Raw genomic sequence first — 18,407 nt, 5'->3', positions numbered from 1 at the left:
CACGGAGCTGGCTGGGGACAGACCGAGTACGGCAGGGAGAAAACGAGAAGGGCAGACCAGGCCAGCGTGGGGTGGCGTGCGGTGTGTCAGAGCCGCTGTCCAGGGCTAGAGGCACTGACTGGTCCCATCCCCCTGTTCTGGGGGGTAGTGAACTCTGGTGGGCCCTGAATCGGTAGTGATCCTGTGATCCCTTGAGGAAGGGAAGAGAGGCATTCCTGGGCTTTATAGGGAGCCAGGACCCAGGGGTCTCCCAGGGTCTCTCCAAGGTCCAGTGAGTAGCCACTTAGGCAGGGAGAGAAAGGGTGAGGGCCAGCCCAACGGGGCACGTGTTTAGGTGCCCATGGGGAACATGGCGGAGACTGTCAATGAAAGGAGGGCAGAGACTAGTGTAGAAACCCCAAGTGCACACCTAATGAGAGCGAGCTCACATTTCATGTGACTGTGTGGCCGAAGTGTGTACGAATAAGCTGAGTCACTGCTGCCCTGGGAGAGCTGGCCTGGACATTCCCAGGAGGCAGCCTCAGCCAAACCACAGATCACTGGCCTTGGAGGCTAGCCTGGGTCAAGGCCTAGCTCTGTCACCATGACCACATGTCCTTGGGCCAGCCACTAGCTCCTCAGTTTCCTTGTGTGGAAAAACAGGATGGGGAATCTATCTTATAGTGGTGGTTCTCAATGGGGGCAATTTTGTCTCCCAGGGGATATCTGGCAAGGTCTGGAGCCATTTTTGGTTGTCATAGCTCGGGGGTGGGAGGCACTGGCATCTTGTGGGTAGAGGCCAGGGATGCTGTTAAACATCCTACAATGCACAAGACAGCCCCACAACGAAGAATTATCCTGGTCTAACTATAAGAGGGCCGGGTTGAGAAGCCTCACCTCATAGGCAATGTCGATGGGGCTACACACACTGTGGCAGCAAAGCTGCAAGCTTTGCAGACTGTAAGGGGCAACTGTTGGTACAACTGCATTTCCTTGATTCCAAGATACCATTGTCTATAAAATGCACTCTTGTTTTGATGACTAATTATCAAGTAAAAAAAGGAAACATAATCATGTTAAATAAACATATTGACTTTAAGACATATCCTGATGTCAGAAATAGTAAAATGTAAAAAAAAAGGTGACGTTTTGGAATCAAAGAATCTGGCATCACTATTATTCTCATCACAGCTACTATGCTTCTTGGGACTCCAGTGTTCTTGTGCCACTCCCGGAAACGCCCCAAACCCTGGAATCTCTTTGGTAGAGGATGGAGATCAAAGCTGACCCACCCTAGGGGTCTGTGACATCCTAGGGTCTTGCGGGTAGACAGATGGACAGACAGACAGACCTCCTGCTCCAGCCAGAGGTGGCACGTGAATGCCTCCGAAATGTGGTTCTACAATTTCAAAAATAACGGTGATAAAACAGCATACACTTACTTTTTCAGAGCTTCTCTCAGATTCTTAAATCTGCCCTCTGATGACACAAGCTTTTGGAGCTTATCAATCAAAGCTTTTGTCTAGGAGGAATCAGAAGCATTTACTAGCACACCGTGCACATCAAGGCCCAAGGCTCTGGCCCACACTCCACAGGCCGCCCTCCAGAGCTCCCGAGCCGCCTTTGCTTGGCCTTGTGATGGGGCAGGATTCGGGCCTTCCTGGGTCTGGCAGCCTGGCCCCTGAGCTCCTGAGGAGGCAGACACGGTCCTTGCTTTGTGGCCCGTGATCATACACACATCTTTCAGAAACAAAGAAGCGAGGCCTGCAGGGCCTGAGTGTCAACTTCCACCCCCAGAAACACTGTGCCATCCTGAGACCTGATGGTGTAGAAGATTGGTGGGTAACTCCCAGGAGTCGACGCCTAGAGCAGGGAATGGCCCATGTTTCATTATCATGGTCTTTCTCATGAAATGTCCCTAAAGCATGCGACCGTCTTTTCACATCTTCACTTTTATATATTAGGAACACCACCCAAACTTAAGAATCAAGAAAAAAGATGGTAAATGAACTGATCATCAAGAATAAAAGGCCTTGATGGAGAAGAGTAAATCCCATGGCTAAGGGTCCCCTCTGCCAAATGACCAAGCCAGGCCCTGCCCACACATTAGGCTGGAGCAGTTTCGGTGGCTGGAGTCTGTCTAAAGAGACCGGGTGTGTGCCACTGCGAGCCTGACTTCGGGCTCCTCTCCCTGCATGGCCTGGGGGAAACTTGTTTGCCTCTGCAATCTTCAGCTCCTTCCTTGATGACACCGTGAGACAGATTAGGGACCTCCTTTCCAGCTCCAGTCCTCAAAATCCAGATGCAGCCAAGAAACCAACCATGCTGGAGACCAGCTGTGCTAGCCAGCCCAGGGGGAACGCTGGCCACAGAGGCCAAGCGCACCCCTAATTTTTGAGACCATTTTTATCTGAGAAATCCGCCCACAGGAAATGACAATCTAAGTTTTCATTCTGATGGAAGACGAGATCAATGTGGGCTCTTCAAGGGGAAAGACTAGCAGAGCACACTGTTCAGTGTGGTCCTGTATCAGTGAAGAAAAGCAGCATTATTTGGACTGACCCTGTTCAAAGCAGAAATGTATTCTGGATCTGGTGAAAGAGACACTCGCCAGGACAGCACAGGCCACACCGAGTCAAGGGCTTGACTCGAGCTGACTGCTCTCAGAGTCCTGGCAAAGCCTAGATGCTCAGGTGCACCTCGGCCCCAGGCTTTCTGCTGCCCTCCTGCCCTGAATGTCTTTCCAGAGCTGCACCTCTGCTTCCTCTTCTTTCCCATTCACCTGCGGATGGATGACCTCACATGGTGTGAGGCCAGATGTGGAGACTGAGTGTCCAGAGACCTGGGATCTCACTGGGCTCTGTCACAACCTTCAGTGTGTCCATGGGCAAGTCACCACCCCTCTCACCTTCCTGGGCCTCAGCTTTCACATCTGGAAAATGGGAGGGCAGGTCCGGGTGTTCCCTAAGGGCAATATCCTAGATATTCTAGAATTGTAGGTGACACAAACACTAAATCAGGAGGCCCCGGTGGCTACATAGCTCTGGGTGAAATATCGCTATGCTCAGAGGCCATGAAAATGTACAGAGGATATGATGTGTGGGTTTTTTGTATACACCTGGGACTAATTTGTGGCTCCAAGCTGGGCTGACTTTGATTCCTTCTACATCCCTGTGCTTACTGTCTAGGAAGGAGCTTGTGGCCTGGGAGGATTTTCCCAGTTGCTGCTTAGAAAGTGTGTTCCAACTTGAAGCAGCTAAAGTATCTTCTAGCTGGGCCAGGAGCTGCCATCCTTTGATGCTCACTGGGATACCAGGCCCCCAGGATCGTGGGCATCTCTGCTGGATGCCCAGTGGGCAGAAATATGGGGTCATTTGGAATATGTCATTGAAACCAGAGACCAAGCAAGGAGCCTGCCTTGGAAGTAGTGTTAGGAAGAAAGATGACTATATGGCTTCCCAAATACCATCCCTTCCTGTTCACAAACAGAAGATTTCTGGATGGCCAAGCCTGCTCCCTCCCAAAGAGGCCAAACAGTATTGTTAGTAAAAGAGAGGCTTTTGTCTCTATTAAAATGTAACCATCCTTCGGAGGGGAAACACACAAAACCATGTTAATCATCTGCATCATTCCATGGTGGAGCATCATCTTTCCCAAAGGAAGGTTTTGTTTTCAAAGAAGGTGGGGAGAGGGTTGGAAGAAAGGGGAAAGGGAGACCAGAAGGCTCAAACTAAACTTGACCGCTTGACTCTGGCCAAGGGTTGGACTGGACTTGGACATAACAATTTTCTGCTTTGGGCCAGCACATTTAAGGGAATGATAAAAACTAGCTGCTGAGGCTACATTTCAGGTCCTCTAAGAAATGTGGCCATTTCAGCAGGTCACAAGTATCCAAGGGATATTTGTGGAGGATGATAGTGAACTGTCCCTGGCTGGTGTTGACCAGGCCATGGCCATGGCCACCCACAAGCTCTTGGAGCCAGGTGCTGTGCAGACGTACAATTATGGCACAGCTGAAGGGCTGGGAGAAGCCAGCGGGGTCCAGTCTGTCTCGAGGGTGCGGGCCTGGATGTGCTTTCAGAGGAATCTTTGATTTTTGGACCAGGTTGCCTGGCCCTAAGTCCTGAATGATATCTTAGAACGCAGGCCAGGCCTCTGCCTTGACCTCTAACTGCCCTCAATTTGCACTTTCCTAAGAGAACAGGAAACTTCAGGATGACCAAGGTAGTTGCCTCCCAACCCCATGACAAGAGTGATGATGGAGAATGAGGCCAAGAAATTCACAGAATCCCCAGTGTGATGGGAGAGGAGGGCCCAGTTACAGAGCCTCTGGAAAAGATGACATCATTCCAATGGCACAGGGCAGGAAAAGAAAGATGTTGATATGGAATGGACCCCTCAGACTCTGCCAATAGCCCTGCGGAAGGCTGATAGGCCAGATCAGCCTGGAGGACTTGGAGGTTCTACAGGAGCCCTGCTCAACCCCTGACCTCAGGAGTTCATGACATTGTGTGCCACATGTGGCCAGATGTGCCTGCAGCCCTGAGCTCCTGTGCTCCCAACCTCTGTTCTTTCCAGGGGCCCACTAACAAGACTGGCATCTTCCAGTCCTTGTCCTGACCTTGGCATCTCTGTGTGCTAAGCAACAGGAGGCCCCACCTCATTGGGATACAAGGGGTACCCTTGCAGCCCTCTGCAGTCCTGCTGTAATCCGGGCCTGGAGTGATTGGACCGTAGTGGAAGGGCAGCGGAGATGTTCCAGAGCTGTCCTGAGTTTGGCTGCTTATCTAAGTAGGAGGGATTTATGGACCTGCTGCCTGCTATGGGGGTAGAATCGTGACATGCAATTGGCATGAAGAGGGTAGTGAGGAGCAGGGGCTAAAGAGAACAATGAGAGGGACACAGTATGGAAATCCAGAGTGGTCCAGATGAGATAGACCCCTTGGAAGCCCTGGGCCCGGCACAGCCCACCCAGCTGCAGGACCATAGACACTATTGCCAAGGTCTCAGTGCCTTCGGAGGCTTACCCTCTCCTTTGGTGGTGGCTGTCCATCCTCCTGCACATATGCAGGCTGGGGTTGGGCATCCACCGAGTGCCCCAAGGAAGTGACCCAAGTGCCCCATTAAGCCCTCCTTTCAGGAGAGCTGCCCCCTCGTGACCCTAGTGCAGGGAACTTTATTCCTGAGAAAGAATCCACCTACGGCTTTTCAGAATTATGTTCTGAATGAATAAAAATCAAACCCACATTTAAAATCACCAACTATCCAGTGGGTAACAGGGACCAGCTAACTCTCTGGTGGCCAAAAGGCTGGTGAAATCAGAGTCCTAGGAAGGGACTTGCAGGATCATCTGAGCACCATCTCAGCAATCTGCAGATCTGGACTGGGATTCCCAGCAGGCCATCACTCTTTTGTCCCAACTCAAGGAGAAGAGTGTTGGGACCAATAATCACTGGTTTATACTTCCCACTTTACAGTAGTAATTATTCAAGTGGGAATTAAAGTCCCATGGGTCCCAATGTCACATCTGTGAGCCTGATATCTGGTCGCAGGTGATGCAGGAGCAGAGGTTCTTTGTTTTACTTGGGAGTGTTGGCCCTCAGCCTTGTCCTTTGCTCATCTATGGATGCCCAGTGGCCAGGCCTCTGGTCTCCCGGTCCCAGCCCCAGCCCAGCCCCAGGCAGGCAATGGTGCCAGTTTCCTGCCCGCACCTGCTTAGAGACTTTGAGCCACGTCTTTTTCAGCCGGAAGATTGCGCTTCGGTTCATGGATGAGGTGATCTCCAGCACAGCATTGTAGTTGTGTAAGCAGCGGCATATGTCAGCCACGGCCACCCACTTCTCGATGGCGCTCACCCTCGCGTTGATATCCTCATTGCGGACGATTTCTGAAGCAATCAAGTTACTGATCTTTAAGTCCATGCAATAAGACAAGAAAAAAGGAAGAGGAATAAGTATTGTAAAGAAGATATATCATCATTATTTGCAGATAGTATGAGTGCCTGTTTGAAAACACCAAAAGACTGGATTGGAAAACCACTAGAACAACTAACAGAGCTCGACAGAGTGGCTGGCTAAAGACTCAACACACAAAACTGAAAATTGTTCTCTATATTAGTAATACAAATTAGAAAGTACAATGAGAAAGATGTTATCTTCAAAATAACAACAGGAATCTGTAAGTTACCTAGGAACTTAAATTAATGAGAACTATGTAGGATGTTTCATAGTTGAAATGAAAAAAGTTAATAAATGTTATAAAAGGTTTGAATAATGAAGAAAGAGATCAAATTCCCAAATGGGAATGTAAGTATCACTTTTCAAAATTAATACATGAATTTAATGCAGTCCAATAAAACATGCCTTGGGAGTTCTCTCAAGAATTTGACACAGTGATTCTACAGTTCATCTGGAAGGAGGAAGGGCCATGCTCTGAGGGAATCTCCCGCCAGACAACTAGAGCTTGGAGAGGACACACATCTGGAGGCATCACTGGCCTCACGTACAAAGTAGAAGAGATCTCTAAGGACTGCTTTCTTCTGCTCCCACAGCAAACAGTCACATACACACAAACAAGCCAAATGTGGGTTGGCTCTGGAGCAGCCAGGGGGATGGGGAGCTGGGGCCAGAACATCAGGAAGCTAGAACTGCAAGGAGCTGGGGCAGCAAGAAGTGCTGACCTCCCTGTACACTTCTTTGCAATTTCCTATGAATTTATAGTTATTTCAAAGTAAAAAGTAAAAAAAAAAAAGACCTCGTTATAAAAAAATAAAAGTGATAAAAGATGATATGATAGATTTCCCTTTACAGATGAGTAAAAACTGTAGGGCTTTTGCACAAGAGATCTTCTTAAAAACAACTTTTAGAGGATGTACGTTAGGAAGAATGGACTGTAAAACTACTTAAGGATGGAAAAGTACTGATGAGAACCAGGAAGAAATGATAACACAAAACAGTACACATAGTATAACTCTTAATTCAATGGAAGTAGCAGTTAACATTTTTTTCCACAAAGAAAACACTGAACTCAAAAGTTTTACATATAAGTTATACTAATTTTTAGAAGGAAAAGATCAGTTAAACCTTTCAGAGAATAGAGAAAAAAAGACCTGCCAATTTATTCTATGAAGTCAGTATAATCTTGATTCCAAAATCAAATACACACAATACAAGAAAAGAAAATCACACACTCATTTGTTTAATATACCATGACCATATTAGATCTGTCCCCAGAATGCAAGAAAATATTGGAGAAAAATCTCTAACTGCCATTCACGACATCAGCAGAATAAAGGAGAAAAACGAGATGACCGTCTTAATCGATGCAGAAAAAAAATTTGATAAAATTCACTTATGGTAGAAACCCTTAGAAAACAAGGAATAGATAAGAATTTCTTTAATTTGATAAAGAAACAAACATTATCCCAAATGAGGAAATAGTAGAAGCATTCTTTTTCAAACCAACAAGATTCACTATCGCCATTTCTGGTCAACACTGTCCTGGAGAGCTGGGACTGGAGGCCCCCTGGGCCCTTCGCCTGCCCCACCCTGGATCCAGCTCCGATACTGGAGATCCTGGCCAGTACCCCTCAGCAAGACGAAGAAAGCAAGCCAAAAGGACTGAGAAACAGCAGAAAGCCCTGTGCCAGGGAGAGATTAAGAAACACAGTCGCAGGCCTGATGATCACCATCTTGGAGGCACACATTCAGTGTACCTGAAAAAGAGGGTGGATTTGAACAGATGTGGCCTAATGCCAAGCAGTGACGAGAGCAGCTCTCTGGAGGGGGACCGCATGGGATCGAAGCGGGCTCTCCCGCTGTGTACCATTGGGAATACAATTTAACCTCCTTGAGCCTCAGTTTTGTTTTATCCACAAAAGGGAAATAACAGGATTAAATGAGATGATGCTTATGAAACCCTTAGCATAGTGCCTGGCATGTGGTACACATTCAATAAATGCTCACTTCACAGTCTAGTCTTTGACTTAACTTGAGTTCTGGACACATACTGGAACAAGGGCGGGAAAAGGACTTGTTTTTGCTGCCTGGCGCTGTTGTTGGAGTTGCATGTAAGGTGTGGTGAGACTCAGGCCTCACGTGTGCTTCCTGGGGCCTGCCTGCTTCCGTCACCTACTCTCTGTGGACAGACGTGCAGCTCTCCGTCTGCTGCTGTGTTCACTACGGGGCTCCTCCCTGAGCTGCAACACCTGGGCTTCCTTTTTTCCTCCCAGCTGCCAAGGGCCCTCCCAGGGGGGGTGGGGCGTGTTTGCGGCTATGGGGGGGGAGTGGTGGTGGAGGTGGGTGGGGGTGGGTGCAGGGAGGGGTGGCATCCCTGTCCCTTGCGGTGGTGGATATGCTGTGGCCTTGGACTGGTGGTGAGGACAAGTAGAATCATGTGGTCCCATTTCCAGCCATCAAAGGCTCTTTACTTGCGTTGATGATTAAACTCAGAGGAATGAAGGTGTCACGTGCAAATGCCCTCAGAGCTGTCACGAGGCTGGGAGCAACGGCTCTCTGTGCTTGCAGGGCTGGGTTTGGGCAAATGTGGGAAAGTTGCTGGAGAGATTTTTTCCTCATAGCTGGCGCTCTGCAGCAGAGGAAGGCCACCAGCTCCCAGACACTAGTTCAGAGACCTCTGGCATTTGCCCTTCAGAGCCCAGCTTTCTTTACGTCTAAGGTGTGACAACAGCCCCCATCTTTTAGGGTTGGAGTGAGGTTTAAGTGAGATCATCATGCATATAAAGCACAGTGCTCCGAACAAGGTAGGGCCCAAGTGAAGGGGCAGTTATTACTTTATTAAAGAGTAAAGAGCCAAGGGAATGCTCCCTGTAGACCTGAAGCACGTTCTGGAAGACTCTGGCCCCCAGTTCTCTGTTGCTCCCATGTTTCCCTTAGACGAGATTCTGGGAGCAGGGGTGTGTGATACACTGCTGTCTTAGTGCCCAACCAGAGTCAGTCCAGGCCCTTCCTTCGACACACACTGGTCCAGGGCTTGGTCCCATATCAAGGGGACAATGAGAGCTGGGGGTGGGGGTTCCAGGAGGAGGGGCTGGAGGAACCAGATTCTGGGTCATGCAGATCCTAGCCAGGGACACTACTCTCATGAGCCCTTGGCTCAAACCCGGCCTTGGTTTCATCCAGGTCTGTGTGGCCTTTGGTCTCTGTAACGTTATCCTATGAGGCCATCTTACTCACAAGCTAAGGCAAGAAACAGGGAGAGGGTTAGAACATGACTTCTAGGAGAGTTGAAACTTGTAGCCAAAATTTCAGGAGGTACAGAGGCTTCTCGGTAATGTACTTATTAGAGGGAAATTGTCTGTTATTCCCCAGCCAAATATTACTTGTTTTCAATACTAAGATGAGGGTTAAAAATAAGAAGCATAGCAAGGAGGTCTTCATTCCTTTCTTTCCAAGATGTCTTTGCCACAGATTCAACAAAAAGCTGCTCGGAGGAGTGGCTCCTCTCAGCAATCAGTCTTGAGTACAGGCTCACTAAGAGCCAGGGCTCGGCTGTGACCTTCCTAGGACCCTCCTAGGGTCAGCCTCATTCAATAGGAGAAGAAACTGAGACTGAGATGGAGCAACCAGCCCAAGGCCCCACGGCTAGGGCGTGGGGGATGAAGAGGACCAGGTGGTCTGGTTCTAGCCAGGTTCTAGCCCGTTCCCCTTGCAGCCTTTTGAGGCTCCTGCAAAGAGAAGCCCGGAGAGAAAGGCTGCCCATCCCATACTCACGTCATTGAAATGCTTGGTGGTTTTCATGATGTAAGGGGTCCTCTCATTCTTTTCCAGTTTCATCCAGCCTTGTCCAAAGAACTCCCTGTAGGAAGGAAGCGGGAAACCTAGGCAGATGAGCTTAGTCTTTGCTTTGATTTATTTGCTTTTTGTGGTTGTCATTTCTGGAGGAGTGACTTTCTGCAGAGCCTGAGAGAGCAAGTGAGCCTGGGCTCCAGTCTTGCTCTGCTCATACCAGCTGTGTGGCTTCAGGCAAGCCCTTTAGGTCTCAGGGCTTCGGTTTGCTCATCTTTGAAATGGGAATAATGACTTTCCTCACAGGGTTATTGTGAGGCTGAGTGGAGATATGGGACGGAAAGGCACACCGCAAAGGGTGGTCTTCTTTGGATCCTGTTTCTCACAAGAGAACTCACATTCTAGAGTCACTTTGCAGAAGCTGGTCCGTAGACTAGGGAGGACATAGGCCTTAAAAAAGGGCCAGGTAAAGGATAAAGGAGCCTGCAAGCCAAGCCAGCAGGGTGGTTTGGTGATGGTGACCTCATGGGAAGCCACAGACCATCCAAGACTCCCAGGAGAATCTCCTCATTTGACAGTGACCATGAGAGTGAACTTGGCAGAGTTCCGTGGGCAGGAGGCACCGGGGGAAGTACACTGTATTTGAAAACATATTCTGCTTCTCCTCCTAGAGGGAGCATATGAAGAATGACTGCTGTTTCTACAACCAGATGTGGCAGGTTTCCAAACTGCCAAAACTCTCCACCCAGCTGAGGTGGTGCCATGTTGGTAAAGGCCTTGAGAGGGCCAGGGGCTGCTTCCCTGGAAAGCAAAGATCAAAAGTCCTACAAGGATTCATAGCCTCAGATCTGGTGATTCCAATTTCAGGAAACTATTTTAGGACAACTGTAAAAAGTTCATAGAAATATTTAGTAGTTACAAGATTTATCTCAGCTTTAAACATAAAAGCAGGAACTGAAAGCAATCCCAAGGCTTAATGCACTGGTAGGGAACACTGTGCATTTACTAAAAATGGTGTTTACAAATACCATTTTGGTGTACCGTTAGACGAAGAAAGGGTGGTACAAAATTATTTAAGTAGTATAATTACAATGAACACCTGGGGGTGATTGACTACTGGCCGGAGCAGGTTATACTAGGCCTTGGGGCTTCTTCAAACTCCAGAGCTGTCCCCAAAGTCTGCTCCCGGAGGGGGGGTGCGTGCGCATGTGTGCGCGCGCATGCACACACACACACACACACACTCACTCATGCATGGATGCACATTTGCTCACATGTGCATGTGCGCACATACATGAACATACATTTTCTAGACCTCCAGAATAGGAGTGCCAAGTTAGAGATGCTTCTGGAAAAGTGCGTGTGCATGTGTGCAGCTGATAGGTAAGGAGAGAAAGGGTGCAGGGATGTCCCCCCCTCATTCCTTCCAACACATGCATCTTTGTCTCCAGCTGTGGAGAGTCTGGGCAGCTCTGCAAGTCTGCTGCACATGCTTCAGGGATGCCACCAAAGGCGCCCCTGAGGGAGAGGACGGAGGAGGCATCTGGCACCCAAACCCACTTACTCATAAGGAATCTTCTTGAAGACGAGGTGGTCCATCAGGGTCAGCTGCTCTGCAATCTCCAGGGCTGAGTGGTTTTCAAAGGGCTCAGCCTTCACGCCTTCGGCCTGAGGGGAGCAAGGTCCTGAGTTAGGCCCACAAGGGACACCTCCTGGCCTTTGGTCACTTCTCTGAGAGAATCTCCACCTCGATTCTGGCAGGTGCTTGGATGGGGCGTGACTGGGGGAGGCCCTCCTGGTAGACTTGGATGAGGGGAGATGAAGAAAGGGGACGAGGGGAGCCAGGAGCCACGGTTTGTCATGCCCTGTGTGTGTGCAGGCCTGTGCTCTGTGCTTCACAAAGATCACCTTGTTTAGTCATCTCTTACCCTGCAAGGGAGCTACTGTTCCCCATAGTGTGTGGATGAGACAACAGAGGCTTCCAGAGGTCAGTGACTAGAGCAAGTCACTCAGCCAGGAACGGGCAACTGGGAAGGGAGCCCAGGTGGTCTGGCTCCAGACTATTTTGATCTGTCACTCCCTTTAGGTTCTGTCTCGGTCCACAACTGGTTCCATAAAATTTCCTTCTAAACTCCATTAGCAGATATGGACTCACAGGTTGATTACCCCCTGGGACAGTGCTCCTCTTCTGTGCCCAGAAGACAGCTGTCTGGCCTTAGTCTCAGGGTTACCATGTCCTTAGTCCCCAGGGCCACCTGTGGACACCACCTTTAAAGCTGTCCACCACCTAAGCCCCTTGAGCAAGAGAAAGACTCAAGAAAGACTAGCCAGGGGACTAAGGTCCCTATGGCAGGGATTAAATAAGAGGGGGACCCAAGGAGGCCAGGGGTTCTTGGGCACAGAGGCCTCACGGACAGTCTGTTGGATCTGGGAGGGGCTGGAAGGAGCTGGAGAAAACTCAGGAAGGGGACAACTGTGCTGGTTTTGGGAGGAGCCTGCATCCACTGAGGGATGAGTCAGGAACAAGAATCCCCTGCCCCTCACCTAGTGGCCGGCAGGGCCACATGGGAGGAGAGGGGCCAGCTACCCTGCCAAGAGGTCCCTGCGAGCTGGGCTGAGTGCCCGAAAGCTGCACTGATCACAAGGGAATGGGGGTCCACCCCATATCGAGGGAATAAGCCATCCCTCTTAGACTGTGTCTCCCTCCTTCCTTCCCTTCCACGTCCTCAGCAAATGGTCACTGAGGCCTGCACTGACGGGCCCTTGCTAGATACTGGAGACAGAAAGACCAGAAAACACAGTCCTTGGCTTCAGGAGCTCTAGTCACAGGACCAGAGCAGGGACAGAGTGTGGGAGCTCCTGCTTCAGCCTCTGTGTGTGTGTGTGTGCGCGTGCGTGTGGTAGGGCGTCCACGAATTCCCCCTGGCAGGGTCACCCCTGGGCCAGGAATGACCTGTGCAGAAGCCCAGATGCAAGAGCATAGGTTTGAGGGAACACAATGCCATCAGGGAACGACAATTTCTTAGGAAGGCAGCAGGGACATGGGGATGAGAGCAGCAGGTGCCACCTGAGATGCTGTGTTAAGGGGTGAGGACCCGCATGGGGAAGGAGCCCCCAGCTTCTGAAGCAGGTGCAGGCAGGTGGGCAGCTCAGCCCACTGAGGGCCCAGGATGGCTGAACTGTCAGGGCCAAGGGCCAATTTCTGGTTTGGACTGGGGAGAGGCCTGCGGGTCTCAAGTGAGGTATGGCCCAGTGGCCCAGGGACCAAGTGGCCAAGAGGCCAGGCCCGGAGAAGGTGAGCTTGGCAAGGAGGAGCAGGTAGCTCCCTTTGCTCCCTTTAGGTGTGGCGTAGGGAAGAGGGTGACCCTGGAGGCAGAGGCCGGAACTGCCCACTCCCTGCACCTTTCACAGGGCTTGCGAAAGCCCTCACAGCAAGAACCTCTCTGGTGAGGTTACTGGGGCCTCCTCTGAACTGGAGGTGCCCCATACAGGCTCTCTGGGCTCTGGGAACACGTCAGGTCAGCAGGCAACTCAGCGGCACTTTGTTCTAGAAGAGCCTCAGGCTGTTCACGAAGGAACAAGGGGCCCTCACGCTCATGAAGGCTAAACATTCCAGGTGGCCCCTGGTGGAAACAGGAGCAGAGTGCAGGCCGAAAACTTCCCTCTCAGGGGTCACCCAGCCTTCTGCCTCAGAGGGTCAATCAACTTCCCTGCCCGAGGGGCACATGTGGATTCCAGGGGGCACCAGACCTGCAGTGCTGCTCTCAGGGCAGGACGTGGGAAGGGTGCTAGCTGCTCCTTGGCTGGCCTCAGACAACCCTGGGGCCAGGAGAGTCAGCTGCGGAAGTCACGGGGGCTGATGGAGGGGAGCAACGGGCCCAGAACCCAGGTCTCATACTGGTTACTTTGAACAGACTGGAGGTCACTCAGCCAGTTTGGGGAGTGAGCCAGCTTGGGGCTGTGCAATCTCCACCTACAGGGAGGTCAAAGTCAGTCTGCCTTAAACTCCCTTGGCCACCATGATAGCAGGGGCCCAGAGCTATGGGGTGCATATTGCTGACCTGGAAAACAAAGTGGGCCCAAGCCCTGGAAGCACATGAGACCGTCATTCCCTTCCACCATGTGGAGCGCCACGATTAGCTCATCTTCCTTTGTGGCAAGCACAACTCTCCCCTGGGATCCCGCATTTATAGGCAGGTGGCAAGCTGCATTCTGACTCCTCAGGATGAGGCAGTGTCACGTGCAAGATGAGTTCTGAGCATGAGCACCAGCTTTGCCACCTACCATGACCTTGGGTGGGTTGCTTCACCTCCCCCTGCCTCAGTTGCCTCATCTGGAAGATGGGGATAAGGATATAAACTTGCAGCAATGTTGATAAGAGTGCCTTGAGTCTTTAATGTTCTAGCACAGTGCCAGCACACAGGGGCACCCACCAACCACAGTCCTGACTTCTTACCCTCCTCCTTCCAGAGACAGTGTGAGCAGAGAAGGAACAGAGGGCTTAGGGGGTGATGTGAGGCAGAGGATGATGAAAGGGAGGTGGTGGTGTTATGGGTTGACTTCTCCCCAGCCCTCAGAGAAAGGTAGGTTGAAGTCCTAAACCCTGGTACCTATGAATGTGACCTTATTATTATTATTTTTGAGGAAGATTAGCCCTGAGCTAACTTCTGTTGCCAATCCTCCTCTTTTTGCTGAGGAAGACTGGCCCTGAGCTAACATCTCTGCCCATCTTCCTCTGCTTTATATGTGGGATACCTACCTCAGTGTGGCTTGACAAGTGGTGCCATGTCTGCACCCAGGATCTGAACCGGCGAACGCCGGGCCGCTGAAGTGGAACGTGCAAACTTAACCACTGTGCCACCGGCCCAGCCCCAACCTTATTTGGAAATACGGTCTTTGTAGATGTACTCAGAATAAGATGAGGTCATTAGTGTGGGCCCTAATCCAGCATGGCTGCTGTCCTGATAAGGAGCCGTTTGGACACAGGGACAGAGGGAACATGACGCAGAGACACACAGGGAGAAGATGGCCATGTGACAATGGAGGCAGAGATTGGAGATTGGCTCCCACAAGCCATGGAATGCGAGGGGCTATGCCAGGAAGCTGGAAGAGACCCAGAAAGCTCCTCCCCCAGAGACTTCAGAGGAGCGGGCCCCACCAACACCTCCATTTCAGACTGCTGGCCTCCAGAGCTGTGAGAGTATAAACGTCTGTCGTTTTAAGTTACCCAATCTGTGGGACTTTGTTACGGCAACTCTAGGGGGTGACCGTGCTTTGTTAGGGGGTCACAAAAGCAGGGTCCCCAGAGGCTGGCGAAAGGCCAGCAAAGGCAGGCTTGGCAGGCAAGCAAAAGGCAGGCCCAGCTCACCATCTGCGTGATCTCCTCCAGCGTGATCTGGTTGTCACCTGGGTCCTCCTGGGTCAGAGTCCTAGGGGACAAGAAAGCATGAGGAGCCCCATGCAGTCTGTATCCAACCTCACCTCTAGGGCAGCACCCCGAACCCTACTGGCCTGAACACTCTGCAAGCCCCCCGCTCTCGGCAGGCTCCTGACCCCTGTCTCTGCTCTGCATTCCCTTTGTCAGGAGCCCTCGTCCCCCTTTCTTTCTCAGTGACTTCTTCCTGATGGTCCGTTCTCAGGATTCAGCTCCCTGACCCTCTTGCTGGGTGAGTGGCCCACTTGGGGCTCCCTCACCTCCTAAGCCTCCTGTGGTCTCAGCCCAAGTTCCTCCATGTTGGAACAGTTGTGTATGCACCTGCCCCTGCTAGACCCAGGCTGGAAACCCTTGAGGGCAGAGTGAGGTCTGATTTGTCCCCATAGCTCTGGCACCCAGCACAGGGCTGGGCAGGAGGCTGGTGCTATGTTCATGTAGAATGATAGGACGAATGAGGGGAAGAGGGGCGCACTAGAGCAGGTAGGAGGTGCTGAGAAGCCTTCCAGATTCAAGGGACAGAGGGGAGGGGGAGGCAGCAGCATGGTGGCCAAAGGCCCGGATGTGGGACTGTATTGAGAGAAAGTAAGGAAGGAGGCAGTGGAGTGGAGTGGGCCCTGGGCAGTGGTAGGGAATGATGGTGGACCTCAGAGTCAGGCCAAAGTGCTTTGAGTGTATTTACAGCCAAGGAAACAGTTGCTCAGAGAATGTCTCACCTGAGGGCCTGCAGCCAGAGCACGGTGGGTCTACCATTCAACCCAGGGCGGCCCAACTCCACGGCCTACTCTTCCCCCCGCACCCAAGGGAGCATCCAGAACAAGCTCCCTAACTGAGGGGGGCTTCGACCAAGAGGCTCAGGGGCTCAGCACACTCTGAGGGGCCTCCCAGGGAGGATGATGAGGGAGACTCGAGGACCTGGGGGCTGACTGTGTGTGTGTGTGCGTGTGTGTGTGTGTGCGTGTGTGTGTGTGTGTGTGTGTGTGTGTGGGTGGGTGTGGGTACTGAAAATGAGGGAGTCCTGGAACAGATTTTATGGCTTTGAGCCTGGGGCAATGATGAGGCCTCGGGAATGCAAAGTGGATGGTCTGGTAGGAGCAAGGCTGGAGACTTCAGTCCTAGGCAGGAAGTGGCTGAAAGTCTGGATCAGAGACAATGACTGTGGAGTGGAGAGGGCAGCTGGAGCCAGGGAAGAAGGAAGGAGGTGAGGCCTGACCCTGAGCCCTCGCACCTGGGCAGGGCTGTGAGGGGCCAATTGAATCAGCCGGATGAGAGCAGTGGGCGGACAGTGGTCCTGTGCTCGACACCCAGTGAGCAACCTGCAGAAGCAGCAGTATGATCTCAACCAGCCTCACTGCAGCCCTTGCAGTGGGTATTGTTCACCCATTTTACAGAGGAGAAAAATGAGGCTGAGAGAAGGGACTTGCTCAATGTCTCACAGCAAGTCACTGGCTGAGCCAGCTCAGACGTGCAACTTCCTGACTCCTGACCTCCACCAGGAGAGGCATCCTGGGCAGGAGGAAAAAGTACAGGTTTGGGGACAGACAATTTAACTTAGTTCAATTAAACAGATATTCCCTGGGCACCTGTAAGCAGGGGCTAGCCAGCGCTGCCCAACAGAACTCTCTATGCTGATGGGGATGCTCCTCATCCATGCTACCCAAGGCACGGCCACAAGCGATACGTGGCTAGCATGACTGAGGAACTGAAGTTTAAATTTTATTTAACTTTAATTAATTAAGATTTAACTGCCATATGTCACTAGTGGCTCCCACATAGAACAGCATGGACTAGATAGGTGCCAGCAGCTGTGGACGTGGCTGGAGAAGCAGGCACACATGCACAGCTCTTACCTAATGGAGATCAACCTCTGATGAGGGGCAGGGAGAGGGGAGGAAGGACAAATGGACTACCAGCTCCAGAGCCTGGCTACAGAAGCGGGGTACGCAGCCCCAGACAGCTCAGGGCTCTGGGCTCCTCTCAAGCACAGCTGCCTGAGGCTGTCCTTCTGTCTGGGAAGGGTCCTCACTACCTCCCTGCCTCTGGCCAGCCCTATATGCGAGTCCTCAGGCCAGGGGGCGGGGCTGCCTGTACCTGATGATGTTGGCTGCAGCCTTCCGCTCCTGGGTCAGGAGCTCCGGGTCATGCATGACCTCCTCCAGGAAGCTGATGACCTTGCATTTGAGCTCATCGTTGGTCTCGAAGTCCTGCAGGGAAGATGTGACGGTGGCTCTGGGGACTGTGTTCAAGCTGCCCTGCAGTGATCTCGGCCCAGGTCAGAGGAGGAGGCCGCAGTTTCCATTCGGCCCATGGCAGGCTGCCCTGCCTAACTCTCCTTGTCACTGGTGGTGTGGCAGGCACCAGTGGAGCCTAGAGACCCTTAGGTAGAAGGCACTGGGCAAGAGCAAGGACCACCCCTTGGCTGACTGCACCTCTAGGCCAGGACCCTGGGAGGTACAGACCTACCCCGTACCGCTGCTGCGGACAGAGAGGGGAGACAGAGACCCCGTGTCCCCTGAATGTCCTTGATTCCTCCTAGAGGATCTGAGCAGACCCTTCTGAGAAAGTGGCCTGACACGCCTGGGTTCCCTCCCTCTCTTTGCTTCTCTGACACCCCTCCCCCTCATTCTGCCAGCAGCTGCTCTCCAGGGCAGGTGGTTCCTGGAGTCAGGCCTGCAGGTCCCCAGCAGCCCGCCTGGGGGCTCGAACCCACCTGAGAGTGCTTGGAGACCCAGTGGCGGAGCACGTTCAGGACGCGATTGGTGGCCGCTCTGCGGATCACAAATTCCTTGTCTCCGTTCCTCTGGTCGGGGGGAAACCCTGGTGGCACACGTGGCAGAGGGGAGACACGGTATATGAGGACAAGAAGCAGAGCTTGGCTCTGGTCTGGATTCAAACCCAGATCTGGGTGAGCTGGGGCTGCTCTCATGGCTGCGGAGCGGGAGGGCTATGGGCAGGGGACAATAAAATATGTGATAGCCAGCCAGGTTCTGACCAGTAAGACTGGATGCCACGACTTCTCAGTGCACACAGTCCACACACATCCATCTCTACGGGACCTCTGCATCTTCAGGGGTTGCTGGAAGATTCTGGCAGTCTCTCCAGATAGGGCCACACTGGCCCTCCGCACAGGTGAGAACTCCCTGTGGCCCCTACTCCAGCCTCTGCGGCAGGACCAATGCCGTGGAGGTGGGAGGGAAGGCTGGTGCCCAAGGCTTCCACAGGCAGTGGGCTCTACTAGGAGTAGTTTTCCC

General features: G+C 52.0%; 1 protein-coding gene across 5 annotated transcripts in view; it reads right to left on the bottom strand.

Moving 5' to 3' along the window:
* RASGRF1 (Ras protein specific guanine nucleotide releasing factor 1) overlaps positions 1-18,407 on the bottom strand; it is a 112,031-nt gene that overhangs the window by 10,084 nt on the left and 83,540 nt on the right. For 4 of the 5 annotated variants that reach the window (XR_011424915.1, XR_011424916.1, XM_001488142.7 and 1 more), the window contains 7 exons: positions 17,867-17,973; positions 17,248-17,360; positions 15,094-15,154; positions 11,290-11,393; positions 9,711-9,795; positions 5,691-5,888; positions 1,422-1,501 (listed from right to left, as the gene is read on the bottom strand). Coding sequence is in view for 2 of the 5 variants with exons in the window: in XM_001488142.7 (XP_001488192.3) it covers positions 1,422-1,501; positions 5,691-5,888; positions 9,711-9,795; positions 11,290-11,393; positions 15,094-15,154; positions 17,248-17,360; positions 17,867-17,973 (748 nt within the window). In the remaining 3 variants the exon portion in view is untranslated. The remainder of the gene's footprint in view (positions 1-1,421; positions 1,502-5,690; positions 5,889-9,710; positions 9,796-11,289; positions 11,394-15,093; positions 15,155-17,247; positions 17,361-17,866; positions 17,974-18,407) is intronic. The other variant, XR_011424917.1, reaches the window with a different exon arrangement.

This window comes from Equus caballus, chromosome 1, assembly GCF_041296265.1.
Source record: "Equus caballus isolate H_3958 breed thoroughbred chromosome 1, TB-T2T, whole genome shotgun sequence".
NCBI classification, from domain to species: domain Eukaryota; kingdom Metazoa; phylum Chordata; class Mammalia; order Perissodactyla; family Equidae; genus Equus; species Equus caballus.
Note: the sequence above shows the minus strand (reverse complement) of the source record. Positions and strands in the feature narration are given on the sequence as shown.